This window comes from Agelaius phoeniceus, chromosome 7 (genome assembly GCF_051311805.1).
Source record: "Agelaius phoeniceus isolate bAgePho1 chromosome 7, bAgePho1.hap1, whole genome shotgun sequence".
Classification (NCBI taxonomy): domain Eukaryota; kingdom Metazoa; phylum Chordata; class Aves; order Passeriformes; family Icteridae; genus Agelaius; species Agelaius phoeniceus.
In genome coordinates this window covers 31,600,862-31,623,700 of record NC_135271.1, presented here as the reverse complement: position 1 = coordinate 31,623,700, position 22,839 = coordinate 31,600,862, and the positions used below count along the sequence as shown (strand labels likewise).

The 22,839-nt window shown below is 36.1% G+C and overlaps 1 protein-coding gene across 1 annotated transcript in view; it reads right to left on the bottom strand.

Moving 5' to 3' along the window:
* LRP2 (LDL receptor related protein 2) overlaps positions 1–22,839 on the bottom strand; it is a 110,851-nt gene that overhangs the window by 63,098 nt on the left and 24,914 nt on the right. The window contains exons 5-23 of the mRNA XM_077181442.1: positions 19,991–20,101; positions 19,778–19,891; positions 19,186–19,302; positions 18,215–18,358; positions 16,676–16,795; positions 14,879–15,007; positions 13,570–13,739; positions 11,100–11,323; positions 10,128–10,334; positions 8,942–9,144; positions 8,174–8,314; positions 7,055–7,258; positions 6,136–6,328; positions 4,871–4,996; positions 4,434–4,564; positions 3,533–3,670; positions 2,328–2,609; positions 900–1,139; positions 155–274 (exon numbers count right to left, since the gene is read on the bottom strand). Coding sequence (XP_077037557.1) covers positions 155–274; positions 900–1,139; positions 2,328–2,609; positions 3,533–3,670; positions 4,434–4,564; positions 4,871–4,996; positions 6,136–6,328; positions 7,055–7,258; positions 8,174–8,314; positions 8,942–9,144; positions 10,128–10,334; positions 11,100–11,323; positions 13,570–13,739; positions 14,879–15,007; positions 16,676–16,795; positions 18,215–18,358; positions 19,186–19,302; positions 19,778–19,891; positions 19,991–20,101 — 3,114 coding nt within the window. The remainder of the gene's footprint in view (positions 1–154; positions 275–899; positions 1,140–2,327; positions 2,610–3,532; positions 3,671–4,433; positions 4,565–4,870; positions 4,997–6,135; positions 6,329–7,054; positions 7,259–8,173; positions 8,315–8,941; positions 9,145–10,127; positions 10,335–11,099; positions 11,324–13,569; positions 13,740–14,878; positions 15,008–16,675; positions 16,796–18,214; positions 18,359–19,185; positions 19,303–19,777; positions 19,892–19,990; positions 20,102–22,839) is intronic.

Genomic DNA, 22,839 nt, shown 5'->3' with positions numbered 1-22,839 from the left:
AGCCCAGAGATCAAAAGCATCACAAACAGGATTAATTTATGGATACGTTTACTATGCTATCTTGGAGCTGGTAATATGAGATGACCAAGGACTCCTTTGGGGGCAAGAGGGAGGAAACAATAAAGAGACATTCAACAAAGAGAGTTACACTTACTGCAGTCATGCTCATCAGCACCATCTATACAATCTTTGTCCCCGTCGCAGACATAGAATGGGTCAATACAGCGATGGTCTGGACACTGGAATTGCCTGGGTTCACAAGTACCTGTGAAAGCTATTAAGAATGACAATAAATGCAAATGTGTTTGTTTCCTCTCTTTTGAAATCAGCATATTGCTGAGAAAGTAGAAAAACATTATCCCTAACTTGCAGCATATAATACAGCAACTAGCCATCATATAAATTATAAGCACTAATATCAGGTAATTTTTCACTTATATGTAGGCTTGGGCTCATGGAAAATAAAAAAAAGATTCCACATAGTAGTAAATAGCTCAAAAGAAAGTATATGAAAAAGCTACTATCTTCATCTGGTAAAAACTTTGAGCTAGGTTAGCTGACTACACCATAAGCCATCAGTGAGATCACTCATGAAGCAGGTGTTTAGAACATCTCAGCTTTAACTGCTTTTTGCTAATTACAGTGGATGACATGCAGCACCATGATTACGATTATCACATTTGCCCCTTTTAATTTTTTTAAGTATTTCTCTGCATTCTACTTGGCCCTGGAACTTCAAATTAGACAAGTTTTCCACATCTAAAAGACTACAAAATATCAGTCTAAATTAGATACTAGTCCTTTTTTCCCAATTTCATTTATTGTCCTTATACCAACAGATATATCTATGAAGATATGCACAGCTGACTATAAAAACAACAGATAGTCATAATACTCACTGCAGTTTTTTTCATCTGAGCCATCACCACAGTCATTATCAGTATCACATAGCCAGATTCTTGGAATACACCTTCTATTATCACAGGTGAACTGGGTTGCAGGGCATGAAGAGGGTCCTTGTGTAGGACAATTCAATTCATCACTGCCATCAAAACAGTCATTATGTTTATCACAATGCCAGCGCCCCGGAATACACTGTCCGCTGGCACAGGTAAAAGCTGAAGAAGCACAAGTATTGTCTGAATAAAAAAAAAAAGTCTTTATAAAGATCTTCAAAACTTGCCTTTCCTGCAACAGTTATCAGACATTCATTACACTTAGAGAACGCCTAAAATATGCATCAAATTCTAAAGTGCACATTGCTTAGAATTAAAATGTCTGTTACATGCTGCAGAACTGAACAGAATACTTATAAGCTTTTCTTAAACTGCAAGAAGCAATAAAAAATTAAACAGTTAACCACTCGACGACAATCTAAAGAACAAGAAAAGGAACATCTTCTAGTGACCATTTGCTTTATACTTTTCCCCAGAAGATATTCTAGTTATTCTAAAATGGCCCATTAATAAGAAACAGTTTATACCTCAGTCATACTAGTTAGTCCTGTGCATTAGGGAGCACATTTTACTACTCTGTCCTATTTTCTTGTTTGTGATTTAAAATAATTAACTCTGAAGAAGCACCAGATATGTCATAAAAGCCTCTTCAATATCTTCAGTATCTTATCCTCTCTTCAATTCCTTATCAACTGTGATTATCCCACTGTTCTCTCATTTACTTGAACAACAAAATATTTACTCTACTGTAAAACCAGGAAATGAACCACTGTGTTTTTAATTTACTTAACTGTTAAAATCCAGACGTAGCAAATAGATTAGCATTGACCAAATATTATGAAAAAAAAATCTTTTATTCTGATGTTAAGTGAAATAAAAGGTGCCGCTGTTATCTTAGAGGAAGGTTAGGCAATGTAGATGGTTTTATTGTTTTTCTTATGGTGCTATTTTTGAAGTGTCTTCGTCTATACTAAGATGGCTTGCTCCTCTCCATGCATCCAAATTAGGCAAGCTATTGATTTTTCAATATCTTTCAAAATTTACCAAAAAATAAGAATAAAGACAACATTTTTCTTTAGAAAATAAATTTTTGTTACTCTGTAAACTGAATTTTGAGAATGGCGAGATATGAATATTTTCATGCACTGTTTAGGTGGCTGATACTAAATCCTGTATTACTATGATATAATTTCCAAAGTAACTAATTATATTCCAAGTAATTTCCAAAGTAACTAATTTCCCAGGGAGATTTCAGATTCACAGATGCAACACTAAAAAATTGGAATTTATTCCAATGAAGCCATACTGACCCATACAATTTCCTGAACTGCAAACAAGGAACACTAACTGCAGGTTACAGGGATTACTTACTTAAAGAACCACAGTTTTGTTCATCACTGTTATCATGGCAATCATCAACACCATCACACTGATAGTATCGAGGCACACATCTTCCATTACCACAGGAAAATGAGTGGGAGCCACACTGCAAGGTGGGTGGCTCATTGGATGGATCTTCAACACATGTGAGTTGATTCAGAGCCAGCTTCATGCCATAAGGACACCCACAAACTCTCTGAAAGTTTGGTACTGGGAAGCAGAAATGGCTGCAGTCTCCATTGGGATTTGTGCCTCTATTACAGTAGTTAGAGCCTTAAATAGCGATAGAGAAGATCAATGCACACACTGCAGATAACATCTTGGCAACTATTACAAGTGCACAATAACTGTAAAAAAAGTGCTGTAGCAAGTCCTGATTTTGCATACACTGCACAATAAGGTCAAGCTCAGTGACAGCAATAGTAGCAGTATCATAAAAGAGTGTTGGATTCCATATACTCTTCCTGACATAAATGTTTATGGAAGACAAAAACATACTATTAAATTTCATCCCATTTTCTGACAATTTTCAGCAACTGTCTGGAAATAAATATACTACCACAAAAGAGAATCTCTGTCTGATCAAGGCTGCGAGAACAGTTGAATCTTTTGATACCAAGTAGTCTGTGAACCTTAGATTAAATCATATGTTCGATGAGTGTATTGGCCGTTTCACAAAATTATCTACAATACCAAATCCTTGGCTTAGATCATACAATCGCATAGAATTTGAGAAAATGAGAAAATAAGAAAAAATTAGTGATTTATACATAGTAATTACTTGAAGAATAGTAATTTGATTAATAAACATTTACCCAATTCCTCAAAATAAATAATTTAGTTTAAATAAAGCTTCAACCAGAAAAGGAGAAATACAAAGTTGCAGTTGGTGATACAATTACACAAAACACAATGGGATCATAAATTCATTTTGCTTGGTTGTTAAGTACAGTAATAGAAGGGGTAGAGGGAAATTGCATCCAGTCACAAAGCAGTGACTGGATGCAATAAAACAACGGATTTAAACAACTGGAAATAAACAATGTGTGATTGCAAGTGCCTATGCTGCCTCCTGTGCATGTCAGTTATGATTCAGTGAATCCATTCATAGCATTGAAACTGGAAATCTGCTGTCCTGACATTTTGTCTCTTATTCCCTACCTCACATCCTCCCTCTGCAGAAGAAAGAGGCTCACCTATTTGGGAATGAGCGTCGTATGCTTTAACATGCATGATGTTACTAATGCCCCTCCTAATAATAGTCATTTCTCCTCCATCAGACTTCCTTACTCGAACTATTCCACCAAGTCTCCAATCGGTGAAATAGGCATAACCTGTTTTGAAAAATATTTAACGTATTATACAGAAATATGGCATAAAAGATAAGTATCATAAAAAAACTTTAGGAGAATTTTCATGAAAATGTAACCATTTTTCATAATTGTTTCATGAAAAAGACAAAAGGACCTTCACCACTTATAATGCTGTCAAAGTGAGCCTTCAGTCATAGGCAGACATAACTTACATAACTTAGGGAAGCCCTCCCAAATTTTATTGACATTGGCTCAAAAAATTCAACTAGAATTTCAAATTCCAAGGAAATTTTAAGTAATTCATTAAGACTACTTCACAGAAAATGTTAGAGTATTTTTGAAGATATTTTTATACATGATCAAAAAAGGTCACATACTGACATCTTTCTTCAGACACAACATAAATCCAGTAACAAACTTTACATATAATTGTTAGAAATCCTGAAATGTTGACCATCTCTGGAGTGGTGTTTGACTTTGTCTGTTCAGCATGAATAGCTCACCTTGGAAGCTATAATTAGTACAGCATATCTGACTTGTTGCACTACATGAATTACCTGACCTATCTAAAATGATTTTAAAATAAATATACACAAAACCAGTTCTAAAAACAAGCAAGAAGTACCAAACACATATTTTTAGTAGGAAGTTTCAAGAGTGCTTTTTTGGGAAAATCAGTATTGCAAAATCTCTGCCATTTTGTGTCACAAACTTTCATATGTTCACCATACGAAAAGAAAAATCTGTGGTAATAATAGATAATATTTTTCGGTGCCAGACTTACCTCCAAAAATTGTAAGGCCAAATGGGTGAGTCATCTGAGTAATATGTTCAAGAGTCCGTCTGTCCAGCCCATCAAAGGTGCTGTGCTCAATTTTATCAAAAAAAGCATCCACCCAGTACAGCCTCAGAGAACTAGAAATAATGAAAATGTTATATGAAAATGTTATATCTTTTTAAGTGACATTACGTCCATTACAAAGCACTAGCATTTTCTTAAATAATAATCTTCAACCTACAAGAAGCTATTGGGGAGTGTGGGGAGGGACTCTGAGAAAACCTTATATTGTAAGGCTTTTCATCCAATTGAAAGATAAGTCTTCAATAAAAGAGTGCCAGTGCATGCAATCTGACATCATTCCTTTATTTTTACTCCCTAACAGTTTAAAGGAAGAACCATGTTTGCTCAGAAAGTTTCTCTGCCTTCTGCGTTGCCCTTACCTCCAGTCAATGGCGAGGCCATTGGGCCAGCCTAGCGTAGTATTGACAATTGGCAAGGCATGGGATCCATCGCTCCAGGCCCTCATGACTTTTGCCGGACGGAACCAATCTGTCCAAAATATGTACCTGAAAGAACACATGTCAGAAGACACATAAACTAAATTATATCATGTGATTAAACAGAGCAAACATTTGAAACAGCATTAACATTTTACTTTGTATGACATTCTTTGCATAACGTTAAAAAATACCATTTTGTGTTGTCCCTCTCCTCAATTAACAGTAGTACCAACAAATCATTTTTCCTGTATACAACCACCAGAATCTTTGGAAGTATTTTGGTCCTTTAGATATAAAATATCCATAATTTGATTAAAGTTGTTAAGGTTCTCATGTAATTACTGACAGATAAATAGAACCAATAAAAATGCATCTTCCAGCATGAATACTACAAAGAATTTTCTCCAGATCCATTTAACTTACGCTTACAGTCAAAGAGTTGAAGTTAATGTTAAATAATTTTATAAAGCAGCAAACAAAAAATGTTGGGATATCCAAGGATCCAGGTTCAACATTATTGTTATGAGATTACTTTCAAAATAGTGGATTTGGTTACTCATGAAAAATCAATATCCAAGAATCAAGAAATTCAGTAATACAACATTATGAAGCCAAACTATGCTGTGAAAGTAACACTGCCTAGGCATTGGTAAAGAACACAGAGTATGGAATTTGAAAGGAGGCATTTCCATCAAAGAAAAGCAGGGTTTATTTTGTGTATGGAGTCACATATTTTAAGGTCTGTATCAAATACAAACAGTAGTATCCAATATGGTTCAAATAAAGAAATTCAGAGAGATAAAACTATAGAATCAATGTTAGCAGTCTGGAAATTGAAAGTATATTAAAAACAATTTAGCAAACTCCATCTTTCAACTACAAGAAATAGCTTTGTGAGTGATACAAAGAAACCAAGTTCTTTTGCTTTTTTATCAATGAACAGGAGTAAAAGGAAAAAAACATAGTGCTTTTGAAGAGAGTTCTTTTGAGTGCTTCTGTCATGTGCAAGCTCTCCCACCATGCCCTTTCCTCTGGTTGCTGAATCCTAGGCTAAAACAAAACAAACGAAATAAAGACAAGACAACTGAAAAGAGACGGTATTTTGAAAAGAACAAAAATCCAGAATCAGATGTAAATCTAATCTCACCAGTTCTGTTTAAACCATGAATTTGTACATATAGTTTAAAATGAGAATCTAAACTTACCCAATAACAGGGTGAACCACTATTGAACGAGGATTATTTAAATTCTGAACGATAGCTCTCCTGGATTTATCTGCCAGCCTCATCACACTAATGCTCCTGTATCGAGGATCTGTCCAGTAGAGGTTCTTTGAGATCCAATCAAAAGCTAAATCTTCAACACTTTCCACTCTATTAGCAGTCAAGATCTCTCTTCCTAGAATTTATAACACACATGATTGCAATTGTTTAGGAACAGGGGAAATAACATGAGTGCAGTATTCTATTGACAAAACTTGTAGTTCCCCTTGATAAAAATGCTACCTCTGTGCTACTTAAAATAAAGACAAATAACTATGGGGAGGGGAGAGGTGGCCTTTGCTCTAGAAGGTGTATGTCTATGAGCACAACTGGAAAAGAGGGGAAAAAGACTAGCCAAAGGTCAGAGAAAAATCTGTCACTAAGTTTACACTGAGGATTTTACAAATGAAGCTCAGTAAGGTCAGTGCAGTAACAACATCTTGCTCAACAGCCAGACTTTATCTACTCTTTGCATAATAATGGTCAGCTGCAGTCTACCATTGACCTGACCCAAGGCAGCAAGCAAGTGCAGAAGACTATATGCTGACATTTGATCATCGTTATAAATTGGAGAGAAACATTCTTTACACTAGCATAAATAGGATTTCCAAAAATCTCACTAAGTTAATAATCTTTTTCTATATTACAGTATCATAGCAAACATGCTGCTCTCTAGATACGATTCAACAAGCTTAATATGAGTTGTACAAACATTTTTGAGAAACATTTTCCAGGTTACTGGGGTCACACTGAGATTTATCTGTATATCTCATAATGTGACTTTTCACTATTTTTTTTAGAAAAATAAATATTACAGTCTCCTTACCATAATTACTCTACAATTCCCAAACATGATTCTCACCTGAACCATCAGTTTTCTGTTTATAGATCATGTCTTTACTTGTGTCTGAAAAAAAAATTGTGTCATCCTGAGCAGAGAAGTCGATTCCAACAAAGTATGAAGGGCTCCCTGTAACAGGTATGATCACATCTTCCTGGGTAGAGAGATTGAATGGGATTCCCCGCACTGCCGTCTGTGATGAAAACAGCAGAAACTGTCGCACAGCTGTGAAAGGAAAAATCAGACACAGGCTTTACTGATTCACAAGGGAGGACGCCTGAGCATTAAGAAAACCTTTGTTTTATTTTAACAACACTAATAGCCTGAAAGTAGAAAAATAAGAATGAGAAAATAGGGATTTAAATACTGACAAGACTTAAAACTGAGGAAGAAAACCAAAACCCTATCCAAAATATTATGTAATGTGGTCAAGTATTCTTTTTTCATTGTTACTGTGGTCCTAATACACTTTAAAAGCATACATTGTGCCTATGGAAGCAGAAATCATCTTCTGTACTCTTCTCTTTATAATAATCTATAAAAAAATAAGTCACAGGCTTTGTCGAGCCACCATAAAACTAGACAATACTTGGGGTATCCAGATAAATGAATGGCTAAATACTAAAATTATAGACAACATATATGACATACTTTGTCAGTAGACAGTCATAGTAAGTGTGCATCAGTGACAATTCTGTACTCAAACAGGAAGCAGAAGATTGCTGATGGAAACACACAGCTCTAAACCTGTGTCTATTATTCTTGCCATGTGTTCAAAGGGAAAAGACCAACCTAATCTGTGCAGCACTCCACAGGAAAGCAGGCTTATATGTTCAAATAATGCAAAATCTGCATATTAGCAAGCATTCATGCTTGATATCAGGATTAAGAGCTCAATCATACAGCTGTCTACATATATTCCATATTTAACTCAAAATCCTCATTAAAGGAGGTGAGTTGAAGTTGTGGCTTGAAAAGAGCATCAGCAGAAATGACTACATTTAAAGCTGTCAAAAAGAGTTGTGGTGACAAGACAAAAAGCCCTCAGTATATTGAAGCTACTGAGGAAAGATGTTCTAGAAACAGCTCTAGAGCTAATGGAGTAGCATTCCTTGCAACAGTTGTAAGGCATTTTCTTACCAACACAATGCCGTCCATCCACGTGTAGGTCAAAGCCCAGGGTACACCTGCAGCGATAACCTAGGCCATCATTATCTGTTTTGTGGCTGAGAACACAGACCTGTTCACATCCCCCATTATTACTTCCACAAGGATTTCTTACTGGAAAATAATACAGATAGAATTATAACTTCCTCTATCAACCAAATGGCATCATTATCTTGATTTTTCAGGATTTTCTCCAACATCCACAATAAATCATGTGCATTATGTGAGAGTTACATCCCATGGACAATATTCCCCACCAGATCTAATGTGGAATGCACCAAAATCACATCAGGGGTAACCATCACTAAGGAATTCAGCTTATACAGAGACAACACAAAGCATTAAGGCCATAATTTGGGCTATAGTCTTCTGCACCATAGACTTACTTCAGAACTATATCTCACAGAATTAATTGAATACTGGTAGCCTTTTCACTGCATTCATTGCAGTGTTGAGAAAAAAAGTCCTAAACACCAATACTACTCAGACCCACAGGTTTGACTCCACCAAGTATCAATCTATTTATAAAGCTCCCCCTACTCTTGAATGTTGCATTTGACAGTTCATCAGCTACAGGAGTTGGATGAAACAACTGGGTGTTAAAAATTAGCCCAGTTTTACAATACAAATCTATGTATCATAATTACAGCTCCTTACAGCAAAGTAAAAGTGTCATAATTTTTACCAGTTTTTGGTAACATACTTCCTAAATCTCCCTTCATAATCTACTTGTGGTCTTACCAAATGGCTGCCTGGCAGCGTGGTAAACTGTCACTCCATAAGGTCTCAGTGAAGACTGGTAGATCACTTGAGGGTTAGATTCTGAAAATTTGTTAGCTTTCACCACTGCCATTTTGGTCCAATCAGTGAAATAAACATTGTGTTCAAATAAAGTGATTCCATATGGATGAGGAATCAGTGAGCCTCCATGAGCTACTGTTTTCCTGTTATAAAGATGTTTAACATTATTTATCAAATATTACCTAGACAATAACATTATTAACAGAAGAAAGGATACAGTATTTTTAATTCCCTCACTGGTTTTTGTTTTAACAGAGAAGCTACTAAAGTTCAAACTAAAAAGATCAAATGAACTGAAGAGAAAAAGCTAAACATACAATTAATCAACGTAAAGGATACAGCAGTGAAAATAGAGAAAAAGTGGTAGCAAATTCCAAGAAAATACAGTGAGTAAAGATGAGAGGAGAAAAGATACCAACATTAATTTTATAATTTAGTAAGTGAAAAAATACATTGAACAATAGACCTGTCAAATGAACAGAAGACTGTTTTTTGAAGTCAATATATAGAAGGTATGCTAAAAGGGGACATTTTTTTCTTGTTTTGAGTAACAGGTACTAATCAGAGATACAGAGATAAGCAGGCTTCTAAACAACACTATGCTGTAAGACACAGTCCCATAAAAACTCAAGGACTCCCTTCTTGCATGCTGTGATTTAGTTTCCCCAGCATCATAATAAGGTGAAGGATGACTTAATTTTTGACAGCAAAGATTTATAAAATGTAACAAAAGCATTTAATACTTATCACACAAATTAGTGTTTTGACGTGGGATAGTTCATATAAATTCATTCATGAAAAAAATGCAAAGAAATTATGATGGAAAATAATATAACTGAAAAATAATAAAAGGCAAATGCTCTAAAAATGTGTACTGTACTGGTGGACTATAAAATTACATTATAAAATAAGGGCAAGAGGCATTCAAGGTCGAAAAAGAGCAAAGAATAATGAATTAAAGAATGTCTAGAAGCAGCGTGACACCATAGAGACAAAGGTGCATCACATTCATTGTGTTGGAATTTTCATCCTTTGTGTATCTCGTTTTGTTAGAGACATCTTTTTTTGAACTAGACATAAAACAATCAGTGTATCTGTAGCCTCCAAGGAATAATATTTCACCTACCTTTGAAGTCCATCATAAGTTACAGTCTCAATGTAATCAAACCGGCTGTCAACCCAGTAAAGCCTCTTTGACACAATATCCAGGGTTATTCCAGCAGGCCAGCCTAATTTTGTTTTTATCAAATCCTGACGATTTGTGCCATCCATGAAGGCCCTTTCCACTTTAGGATCACCAGACAGACTGTCCCAGTCTGAGAAAAACAAATAACTATAAAGAGATAAAAAAGAAAAAAGGTCACATTTCTTTGACATTTTATAAGAAACCCCAGCATTTCACATGGAATTCAAAACCAGCACCCTTACAGAAGAGAATTTGTTTCTGGCATACTATGACATCATACTTTATACTTGCTCCACAAAAAGTAATTTTCATTTTCTTTTATAGAATAAATCCATAAAGAAGCGTGCTTTCACCCAAAAGACCTCAGAAGTACTAGTTTTCTTTAGTAAATCCCAGACTTAATTTTACTGCCAGAAATAAACCAGTGACAAACAGTTGCATCATGAAAGCAGCAGCCATGACTCCAAGTTGCATGAAATTCCTCTTCCCATTCTCGGAAGATCCACGTTTTCATGGTTCACATACACTTGTGAAGCATATGGATTAGGAGACACTAACTTTCCTGGCTTCATTCCATCTCCTTATTTCAGATAGTAGGAGGAGATCTGTGGGTTCTACCATAACTGAAATCTTTAAGGATAATACTCCTCTACAGGGCAATTCCAAAGGTCCAATTGAACTCCAGCCATGAAACAGATTCCACACATTACAAATAAATGCACTGCACAGTCCTCTCATTAATTAAGGTGCAGAATAGGTTAGGATAGAATGCAAATGTTCAAAATATTTTATATCTGATTCTAAAATGACTATTCTTGCTGTTTTCCTAGTTGTTTTCCATTTACATGGGGATAAGGGAATTTCTGACATCTTTTCCCATTATCTGATAAGTATCTGATAAGTATCACTTACCCAACAGTTGGATCAAGTGCTATTCCTCTAGGATTTCCAAGATTTTCAGCAATAAGAGTCACACGGTTTGTTCCATCCAAGTTAACCATATCTATTCTGTTCACACTGGTCTCAACCACATATAGCTTATTGTTAACCCAATCCACTGCTAAATTTTCAGGTGTGTCAACTGAAACATTTAAAACTTCTTGGAAATCAGAGCCATCAATATTAATAGAAAAAACCTGAAAACAATACAAACATTGTCAGTACCCACATGATGTTTTGACATGGTATTTCTCTTTTATTATCGCATTGATCACCAATCCACAACTATATCTGTATCTGCCGGCAAATAAAAGCAAGTTACCCTCTAAGTTATTCCTTAGGTAAGGATTTTTTGCAAAAATCTGGAAACCAATGCAAAAATTGCAGAAGGCTTCCCTTCAACAAGCATTTCTGCAAGGTGGACAAGATAAAAGACTAAAACAGCCTTGTCTGTTAGCAAATGGTTAAAAAAATAGTGAAGTGCATTTGCTTTCCTGGAATCTAGCAAACCCCAGAATTTTTATTGATTGAAAACAAATAATCATGCTTTGGTAAAGTTCTCAACAGTGGCCAGAAACAAGAGGGGGAGCTCTTACTACAGCTACCAGGAAGGGGAACCAGCAAAATGAAGAAAGTAAGGGAAAGCTGTCCATCCTCACAGAAAAGAGCTCTCAGCTTGTGGTCTCCTTTATCTAAGGCTAATTTTAAGAGCATCCTGCTCAAGAAGAATAATGCTGTTATTTTACAAGCAAGTTCAGAGGTACATGAAGTAAACAGTCCAAATACAATAATTTTACATATACAGTAATTGTGTGATTATAACACTGGGTAATATGAAAAGATAGATTTTTTTTTTTTTTTGGAACAACAGCATGAGATTTGAAATGCATTTACATGAAAACAGACAAGACCAAGTAAATATATGCAAGAAAACTAAGAGCTGAAAGAGTTGTATAATTTTAAATATTCTTCAGTTCCAAGTAACAATAATCAAGATAACCACTTAACTGTCTACTCTGTTCTTTGGAAACCCTGTTGATGAAAGAGCTTATGGGCATTAGGTTATCTGGCAGTACAATAAATGAGATAAAGATGACACAAAGCACAACCCACAATTTTCTGGTTTAGCTAATGTTTTAAACTTAAAAAAGAAAAACAAAAGGCAAAAAATGCCCTAGTAATATTATTTTAGGACATCGGGTGGAAATACTCATCATTTAAGTAAATTCTAAATGCAAATGTTTTCGTCTGGATAGTCTAGCTAGGACTTAATTAGATTAATTAATCTTAATTATTAATTAGGATTAAACTATATTGGGCAGATAAAAAGGCAGTCCTGGCCACCTGGGGTGTGCAGCAAAAACCCCCATATTATCTTTTATTTACACCTATTACAAAGACAGAATAAATCTCCTGTCTCATAAAAGTGCAGATTTGACCCTGACTACATTCAGCCATTCACAAAGCAACTGCAGCAACAGGAACCTACTACAGCCGCAATAAAAATGCCAGAACTGTGAACAAGTCAAAAACTGTGCACACAAATCTTGCTCTACTTGACAGCCATGCAGTGAATGTTCTTTCCACAGAACCAGCATGGAACTGTGGTGAGAACTGTAGTTTTTATTGGATGTCCTATGTGTAGGTTCAGAATTATGACAGTGACATCCAGAATTATGTAGGTTCAGAATTATGACAGTGAAATTGATCCATCATTGGCATTAGCAGGAACCAGGTCACAAATTCTCCTTCACTCTGCATGACAATCAACATGAGGACAAAGACTATGAAGTTTCAGCATTTGATCTAAGATTTTCTTTGGTTTCCGTAAGTTATGCATAGAAAAAAAGAACAAGGGTGCCATCCAACTTCCACAAGAGTCTCCAGACTGTTTTTTTTTCAAATTACTTGGCTCTACAGTGTCTTGAAGCTAAAATAATTACTCTTAAAAAAAAAAAAAAGAGAAAAGTAACACAATATTGGCTCATTACACAAAATACTGTCAATATTTGTTATTCAAGCTCAATTACAGTGCCATTTGAAGTATATGAAGAAGTCTGATTTTTATCATCTTGGAAGGCACACAGCTTTTACATTTTAAATGATCATGTTTCAAAAATTACCAAGAAAAATTTGTTCCGTTTTGAAAGAATGTCTACTATTTCTCTTAATTAGTGTTTTGGACTCAGTCTCAAGTAAAATTAAAAGTTGCTCAAGACATTCCCATATAATAGGATTCTTTGTTTAATATGTCACATGTAATAGTATAGTTGAAAAAATGCAGTCATTAACATAAAACATTTCAAGGAGCTTTTTTGTTAGAAAACAAAAATACAGCCAGCTTTGGCTCTCAAAAAATGAGGGCCTATCAACACATTCTGCCTCTTGAAGTTCTCTACTTCCAGGTACACAGAATTACATTCTTCTTGAAACTTCTACCAACCTTATCTTGCACTGTGTCAGTCCAAAAGATTCTGTGCAAGTAAAAGTGAAAGTCCACTCCCACTGCAATCCCACGATTCTGTGACTGCACCAAAGTACGAAAATTCCTTCCATAAAGATCTCCAATCAGTAAATCACGGCCATTGGAAAAAATAATCGATGCAACACCAGCTGAAAGCAGGAGTGACAGAGACATGATTACTCTGCAGGCAAGATATTTTGCAAAGGGGCATTGCAATATATACACATTGGTTCATACACACTGGACACAAAGTTTTAAATAGATGCTCAGACTACAACCTGTATAAATGTTTCTGTGTGAGTACGAACTTGCTGTGATTTGTGTTTGTATACTTGGAGCAAATCAGGCAGGAACATGTATTTAAAGCCATACCAGCTAAAACTTTTATACAACCCCTGTGCAATCACCAAAAGATTATTTCTATTAAAGCTAAAATGAACCCACTGAAACTGACTGACAGCAGCTACGAAATTCTCCCATTTGTGAGAGAGAAATAATACTTAGAAAATGGTGAGCTGAAGACTGGTGGCTGAAGAAAGAAGGAAGGGGGAGGGAACTGAGCAGTTTTTGCTTTTCTAAGAAACAAGACTGCTAATCAGCTATGCCAAGCAGGAATTCCCATTCCCACCAATTCTCTACAGGCAGGAGCACCTGCCTTACACTACAGCCTGTTAGGACATTACATCTCCACAAAGCAGAGTTTCCCGGGGCCTGCTTTCAGAACTGAGCAGGTCAGGAGAAGGAGCCTACAGCTGATGAGGAACTACTCTCTGAGAGACAAGTATTCTTCAGAGTGCAGACTCTGGGACACTCAAAGCCAAGAGCATGGTTTCTCACAGGCAAGTGCTTGATCTCACCATTCAGCAAAACCATCTTCAGGCACAGTTCTAGAAAAAATTAGGTTTCCTGATTTCTTGACAACACTGAGTTCCACAGAGAGCATGACAGAAAACTCCCTCACAGAAATAAGAATATTTTTTTTGTTCAGGAGTGCTCTGGCAATAACCTCCCAACTCTGCAGAAGTCAGGAGTGAGGAAAACACAATGGAGCCTAAAAGACATTTGTTGATTAGAGGAGAAGCAGCCCTGATGAGGCAATCAACACCGACTTGCACACACTGGCAGATAGAGAGTTCTAACATTTGCTGATATTCTGAAAGCTGTCCTGACTGTAAGTCCTTAAGGGCAGAGTTAAAATCAAAGAGAGCTGTGTGGCACAGACATTAAAACTACCCCATTTTACCTGGCTATATCTATTTGCTCAACAAGACACTTGAAGTGCACTAACCTGAAGTGTTGGCCCGACAATGCCGGTGATGCTCTAGGAAATAACCTTCCACACAGTGGCACTGGTGGTGTCCCACACGATCTTCACACAGCTGGTCACAGACACCCCACATCTGACAGTCATCAAAATCTGTCAAGTGAATAAGACATATTTATAAAAAACACTTGGTATAAAATTCATGTCATAATTAAGAAGCTGCAAGTTTGTCCTCTCTGTTTGCTTTATGTCTATTTGCAAAACTATTACATGAGGAAAGTGAGTTTGCATGTTTTTCCAGTGTTTCAGTTCTGTATTTCTGGATAACAAAACCCTCTTTCCTGCCCAAGGACCTACCTGCAATTCTGCCCCCCATGAAAAAATACTAACCAACCAACCAACCAAAAAAAAAAAAAAAAATCTAAACCACACCTGCCAGAAGAAAGGAAAAATCATTTGAAGGCATGTCATTGTCTACTTTCCACAATACAGAATATGTCTATTAAGCATTTTTCCTGCAAAAGATCTCTATACTTGGCACACACACTTGGCTGGATTTAAGCCCACTCTGAAGGTGAGCTCCACCTTTATTTTAGTGCAGTGCTTAAGCCTTTAAGTCCTACTTGAAGGCAGTGTTTATTAGCTCAGATTTAGTACCACGCTAACAGGTATCTGATTTACAATTAAAAGCTGTCTGTGCACCAGCACCAGCAAGAAAAAGTTCCTTTTAGCATGCAAAATACCATATAGGTAAAATACTGGAACTTGAATTATACAGTACTGACTGTCAACCATTCCTTCATGACAAGTTTTGCTCTGGTCACAAATATATGCCTAGATTTCAGCAAACCAAAATACATTGACTCAGATTTACAAGCCAGAATCTGATAACTAGGTTTACAGGACAGTCAAAAAAACAGAAGACTCTCTGAGACTGCACCAGGTTTGGGAATGTGTCCTTCGTGTATTTCCCACAAATTGTGAAAAAATGGAGGAAATTTCATGCCTTATTTCTCTGCCTCTACAAAGAGCAACCATTCTGCCATTGCAGCTTATACAGCCTTTTGAGAATACACCCAGTATTCTCAAAAATATAAAAATCTCATTAGAGACTGAGCATCTGAAATGCTTTTTTAATGGCACAAACACCATAGCTTGGGTTGAACACTCATAACAGATATTTACCCCTTTTATTAGGCACTGCTAACTTTCATGATTCTGAAGCTACTCAATTTCCAGCTGCTGAGATAAATCATTTCTGCTACCAAGTTACAGCAGCTTTACAGTTACCCTTGCATTCTCGTAAATATTCTTCTTTTTCATGTAAATTATGTATATACTGAAACCCCACAGAAGACACAACCTTTCCATAATGCAAATACAAAACAACCTTTTTATTTTCAACTGTAATGTTCTGCTGTCTGCATATACAGCCACTTTCGAAGAGTAACAATCAATTCCAGGCATGCAACACACATTACTGAGGCAGAACAAACTCTCTCTATGTAAACACTTAAAGACCAGTAAAAACTCTTGATAATAAGCCAGCCATCCAACAGTACATATTTTTAAACCAAATCATGCTGTCATTATGTCTTTAGGTCAAAGTGAAAGAGGTCTTTATGATATCTCTGTGGTTGGTTTCTGTGCCACTATGCTGCCATTGTGCTACTAAAATTTTCATACATTTGCTGACTCCTGGGATTTTCTCTTTGTCAGTACCTCCACACAATTTGAACTAACTTGCCTTCCTGGAATCCCAGCTCTCTCAATGGGTTGTGAGAAGGTACTGGATATCTCTAGTCCCTGAGCTTTACTCACCAATACAAGTACGACTGTCGTTGCTGCTTATGGTATATCCTGCAGGGCAGTAGCACATCCCTCCTGAGGGAGAGGAATGGCAGCGGTACTGGCAGCTCAGCGCAGCGCAGCGCGATACGTCTGAAAGGCAAAGACAATATTTCACAAACACTCCTATAACAGAAGAACAGCTTTCTGCCTTATTGAGTTACAAAGCTGAAGTCTTTTCTATGATGAGCCTTCAATTTCAAGTACAGCTTCTTAAAACTAATCTGCAGAGAAAATTATGTACAAAATTCTGCAAAATCACATACATTTACATACATGCAAGCAAGGGCATGGAACACAGAAGAGAAGGTACTGGTTTTAACAGGTTTTTAGAAGAATTAAAGGATAAGCATCAATCTTATATGAACCACCAATGGCAAGCGCTGTGTAAAAAGGTGACCAGAGGAAGCCATCTGTAATGCCCCAAAACTTTCCATGGTTCCACAAGACCTGCTTATGAGCTCCATCTATTGGTACATAACCACATCATTTACTCTCCTATGTGAAAAACCCCTAGTATGTTATACTAAGAAGGATATGTATATCATTCCAATGTATTAGAATATACTGTTTGCATTGTGTTCATGGACAAATGATTCTTTATCCGTTAGTTCTCCCGTTCTCTCATTTTTCCCTCACTAATTCTACTAGTATTTAATAAACAATTCAGTGGCAAGCGAGTAATGATTATAAAACACTTGAATTATGATTGCAAAACACTTGATAAAGAAGGAGGTGAAAGTCAGCATTTTCCTTTTCCTCAAATTCTTCTGTTAAATGTCTTGCTTTGCAGCTCGTATCTGCTGTAACTACCAAACCACTCATAAAAGCAAGAGGTGCTTTTTTACAATAAAGTTTCATTTCCCCTTATTTTTTCTGCCCTCCTATTCCAAAAGGCATGATTTTGTTAATAGGAATTTTTATCTTCCTACAAATTAAAATACACTCATCTTTTTCCTCAGAGGAATTTGATATTTGTACGATTAGAGTGAAATTAACAGGAACTATCCATGCTCATTGCCTCCAACATAAAAACACAGTGTACCACTAACTGGAGAAACAGACATCCCAGGTAATAAGATTTTTTTTTTAAATCCTAATCTTTAAAGTGAATTAGTCAAAGCTTAGGATATACTGATTCAATTCAATCAAGTGTTCTGCAATCATAATGTTCTGATCAGCACAAATCATTACTTCTTACACAAAGGGACAAACAGATATTTAAACAAAGAAGACATGTAGCACACCCTTCCCTGACTTCACAAACATATTTTAGGGTATGGAGAGTAAGTTAAAATCCTTATTTGTGAAATTTCATGTACAAATTTTAAAAAAAGAAATGGTCTTTTTGCAGCATATATGCCTCTTCCAGATCATCCAGTCAAAACAGTGCCAGTGAAAATAGTGAGCTTCCAAAATTTCAGTATTGTTTGGGAGACAAAAGGCGAATGTAAAAAGATGTCAATGCTGATGTTCCTGCTAGTCTTGTATGTATTTCATTCTAATACATACTGCAGTGTCTGCCTGCAGTGATGTTCGTTTCATCTTCTCCTTCAGGGCAGTCTGCGGCTCCATCACACACTTTCCCAATTGGAATGCAATGCCCTGATCCAGGGCAGGCCCACTCTCCTGGGTAGCATTCATGGCGACCACTTTCTATGGAAAAGAAAAACAAGAATAATGAAAAATATATTTCAAATACTAAAATTTCTTCTCCAACAGCTTCCCAAAGCACCTCTACCCTTCAATATCCAGTTTCCATTTCTTGCACACAGCTGGGAAAGACTATAAAGAAACATTATTTATATTTACTTGTCATGCTTACTTTTACACTCAAACTACAATGCCAATGATACTTGGGTAGACAACATATGAATCTGTTTAGTTTTCCATTTTGTTAGAAACAGTAACACCATTTAGCTTTAAACTAACCAGTACACTAGAAAGGGAACTGTAGTTTTGTGCTTTCAAAACATATAAATGCTATCTGGACAATGAGAATCATGTTCGTCATAGAAAAGGCCAACGAAAAAGAAATCTCATTCACACTTTCATTCATTAAAGCTTCTGTTTCTCACATGACAAATCTTGGCTGGATCTGAGTAAATTTCATTTTTAATCAATGGGGTTTGGTTATTAGAAGCCTCATGTCTCTTAACAGATGATCTGAAAAATCTCTACAGGCAGAAGAACCAAAACAAAATATGAAAGAGAATATATAAAAGAAAAAAAAATATATATATACACATATATTGCTATATGCTAAACTTAGTTTGCATCATACTCAGTATCACAATAATTCTCTCATACAACAACAAAAATATTGCCAAAGTTAAAAAAAGAAATAAAAATGAAGGTGGAATTCTAAGGTTTTAAAAGAAATGAAAAGTATTTAGAACATCTTGACTGGTCCAAATTTCATAGATGTAGGTTAGTGTCATCTTCCTCTGAAAATACCATTGGAAGTTAGCAATAGTATTTACCACATCCTCTTTCATCTTCATTGTCTTCACAATCATCATCTCCATCGCAAATCCAGCTCTGATGAATGCAACGGCCACTCGGGCAAGTGAAGAAGTTGCCTCTGCAAGTTGCATAAGCTACAGAAAGAAACATTAGAAAATGTAAGTGCTCTAAGCAGCTAAAAGGTTAAAGATAACAATATTGTCTCATATACAATCATTTATTATATTGCTTAAAACATTTAGGCAGTTCCATATTTTGAATGTATTGCAAACACTGCTGGTTTCTTCTCATTTAGGTATGAATTACCTTTGGTTCATGCTGAAATTAAGAGGATGAGAAAAATGTAAGTGTAACTATATGTATTAAGAACCAGACTGTCACTCAGTCCAGCAAATTCAAATAGTAATGACATAGCCAGGAACCTAGCAGTAAAGAAAAAGTCTATCAAAGTAGCACTGCAATTTTCATCTTTCTGTACAGAAGAGTATTTGTAGAACTATGATTAGCTTTTGATGGCTGTACAGCCAAGCAATCTGCTTCCTGCTATCTGCTTGAAACAGGTCTTAGTAAAACAGTTGGAGAAAGTGGGGAAAAAAAGAAACATCATACTGCAAGAGTTTTCATCACTCCTATCTCCACAGTCATCATCATGGTCACAGATAAAGGCTTGCGGGATGCACTCTCCATTAGCACACTGGAACTGTGTACTGGTACATCCACGAGCTGAAAAAGATTTTAGCACAGAAACAGAAAATCCTTTTAACTCCAAAAGAAGGTCTATAAAGTAAATTTGTTTGGGATCACCCTACACAGGGGACTTACTGCAATTAGCTTCATCAGAAGAATCTCTGCAATCAACTTTGCCATCACATCGCTGGCTCGCATTAAAGCATGCCCCATTTGCACATGATAACTGTTCACATCTTGGATAGTCTAAAATAAAAAATCCTTTATATTAGCATGATGTTAGACTATAATGAGTCATATCCACCTAGTGTCAACAGAATATCTTGGTTTAAAGGAAAAAGGGAATACAAAACTCCATAACTAGTAGTCCTATACTAGTAATCCATTTATACAGTATACTCTCTTCTCCAACAGACACTAAAGAATATCCTCTAGATGGATGCTACAAAAACTTGCAAGCAACAAGAGAAAAATTAAATGCCTTCCCACAGTCCAAAAATATTTGCTACCCAAACAGTTTACAATATGATAGAATTCAATGGAACATAAAAGGAGAGCAAGCAGAGAACATTTGTTTAATTTCTTTATACCTCAGTTTTACCCTATCCCGATCTTAATAAAAGTATTTTGATAGCAAAGGATTTCCTGAAATTTACAGTTCCTATGTCCTCTTCAAGTGTTTTGAGTTCTCAAACTCAGAGACCTCAGTTTTAATGGTTTTGTATAAATGAAGCCAAGGATATTAAATTTCCAGGTTTCATGAACAATATTAGAACCTTGTTTTTTATTACTTGCTTCCCCCTTCACAAAAGAAAACAGATTCTGCAGAAATAATGGCTTTTTCCGTTTTGGATATTCTACTTATATAGATGACCTATATGCAAATGCAAGGGATTGTTTCAATATTTCAAATTAAAACAAATTCTGAGAACACTTATTCATACAAGCAGTCAGTGAGTTCAGTGGAAGTATCCAACAAATTAAGCATATGCACATGCTAGAGTTGAGTAGGAGAACATGAACTCATAGTTTATCTTGTTGCTATGTAGACAAAACTTATATTTTTCAGTCAAATGGCAAGTAAGAAAGCAAAGAATTGGTAATTTTAGAAATCAGATTTCTTGAACCTTTGTCTCTATATAGAAGGATAAATGAACTCGAGACACAGAAGAGCCAAAAAACATTTTTCACTTTTTAGATTTTCAGTTTGAATTCTTATCCCATTTTACTTTTCTAAGAGTTAATAGAGCAGATAGAGAAGGCTCTCACTTAGGCACATTTTCATTCATATTTCATTGGATTCCTTGGAATCCAAAACATGGGTTATAAAATTGCTTCAAGCAGATATAAAGAAACCTGCAATTTTTCCAGACAGTGGCAAACTGTTTTGCTTGCTTCTGCTGTTCCGTGTATTATCACATTCCCACAAAACTTCAATTATCTATGGAATAGGCTTATATGATTTTAACTGTTAAATGTTAAAATGAGAGGATAAGTAGCTGTGTTCATGTCCACTACAAGTCCAGCCAGACTTTCTCCCCAGCTGATTCCTTTACAGTTCATTTGTTTTCACTGCAGTTAATATAAGGTGGCAACCTGCACGTAGGAACAGAGTGTGCCTGAGTGAAGAACAGTAGTTACAGATTAGCAGGGTTCCAGCTTGAGCATTGCTGCCTGTGGCCTTCTAAGGATAGTTCCCAATCTTCCATTCTCAAAGTCTGACAATGCCAACATGCTCCCTAAGCATCCTTTGGTCCCACTTCTCAACCAGACAATCACCTTTCTAATACATCGTTTTCTTGCTTCAGTTAGGCTCAGATAAAACTCATAATGCTTTGGAAATAACATGGATTTGAAGTGTTACTTCTGCCTACAGAAAGGACTAAAAAAAGGCCTGACCTGGGCCCAAGTTTTAAGTTCACCATGGAATTAATGCCTTTTCCCTGTCTGAAAGCAGAGAAGGCATCACAGGGAGGAGCCATCTATGAGGCCAGCAGAAACAGCTATGGCAGTACACTGTATTATAGGGCAGATGGAAGAAAAGGAGGAGTACAAGGCATGTGCTTGTAAATGCACAAAGTAGAAAAGCTTCCATGAGATGCATAATGGATAGTTTTGTAATTTTCCTCACTTTTCTTCACATCCCACAGAAATACCCCCAGTGATGTTCCAAACTCTTTCCAATGAACTGATGTCAAGCAAATCAACAATTGAACCCATTGCCTTGCACTGCCTGTTTCTTCAAGAATGCCCAGGCAGACTAAGAATCTAGCCAGTAATAGGATTTTTCTCAAGCTTATATTAAACTCCCTTACAAGAAGGAAAAATTTGTCAAAGTGTTCTCTCCAGTAGCAGGTCTGGAAATGCCCTCAGCCCAGCAAAATCTTTATTATATTATAAAGTCTAGTGTATTGTATAAACACAATCACTATAAAAAGATACCAAGAAGAGCCAAGATACTCTGGAAGTAAAGACATTTTGAAGATACTTCAAAGTATTCATTCTGACCAAATTGGTGTTTTACTAGAATATGAACAAATGTTTTTTCTCTTATTCTCTTTTCAAAACTGGTGTACAGATTCTTTATTTTAATTCTTTGAAAAGCCTGACAGAGATTAATATAATTTTTAACTCTACAGGTAATCTCATTTCCGATCCCTTGTCAAAAGACCAAGGTTAGTAAATTATAGTTCTGATCGCAGACTGCTCACTGATCTGAAAGATATTTTTCACTGCATTCTGCACTGCAGATTGTATCCCTTTTACCTTATAGCATATTATTTTATTAAATTGGTTCTAATTTTTGGGGGCATTAAGAACTAAGCCTCATTAAAATTGCCAAAGCTGTGAGCTGCACCAAAGGCTGTATGTACTGCGTGGTTCAGGAGCATCTGTGCCATCAGGATAGCTCCTCAGTACCTGGGTTAGTTTTTTATAAGGAGAAGTAGAAAAGGAAAAGAATCAAGGAAGAAATGCGGGCTTCT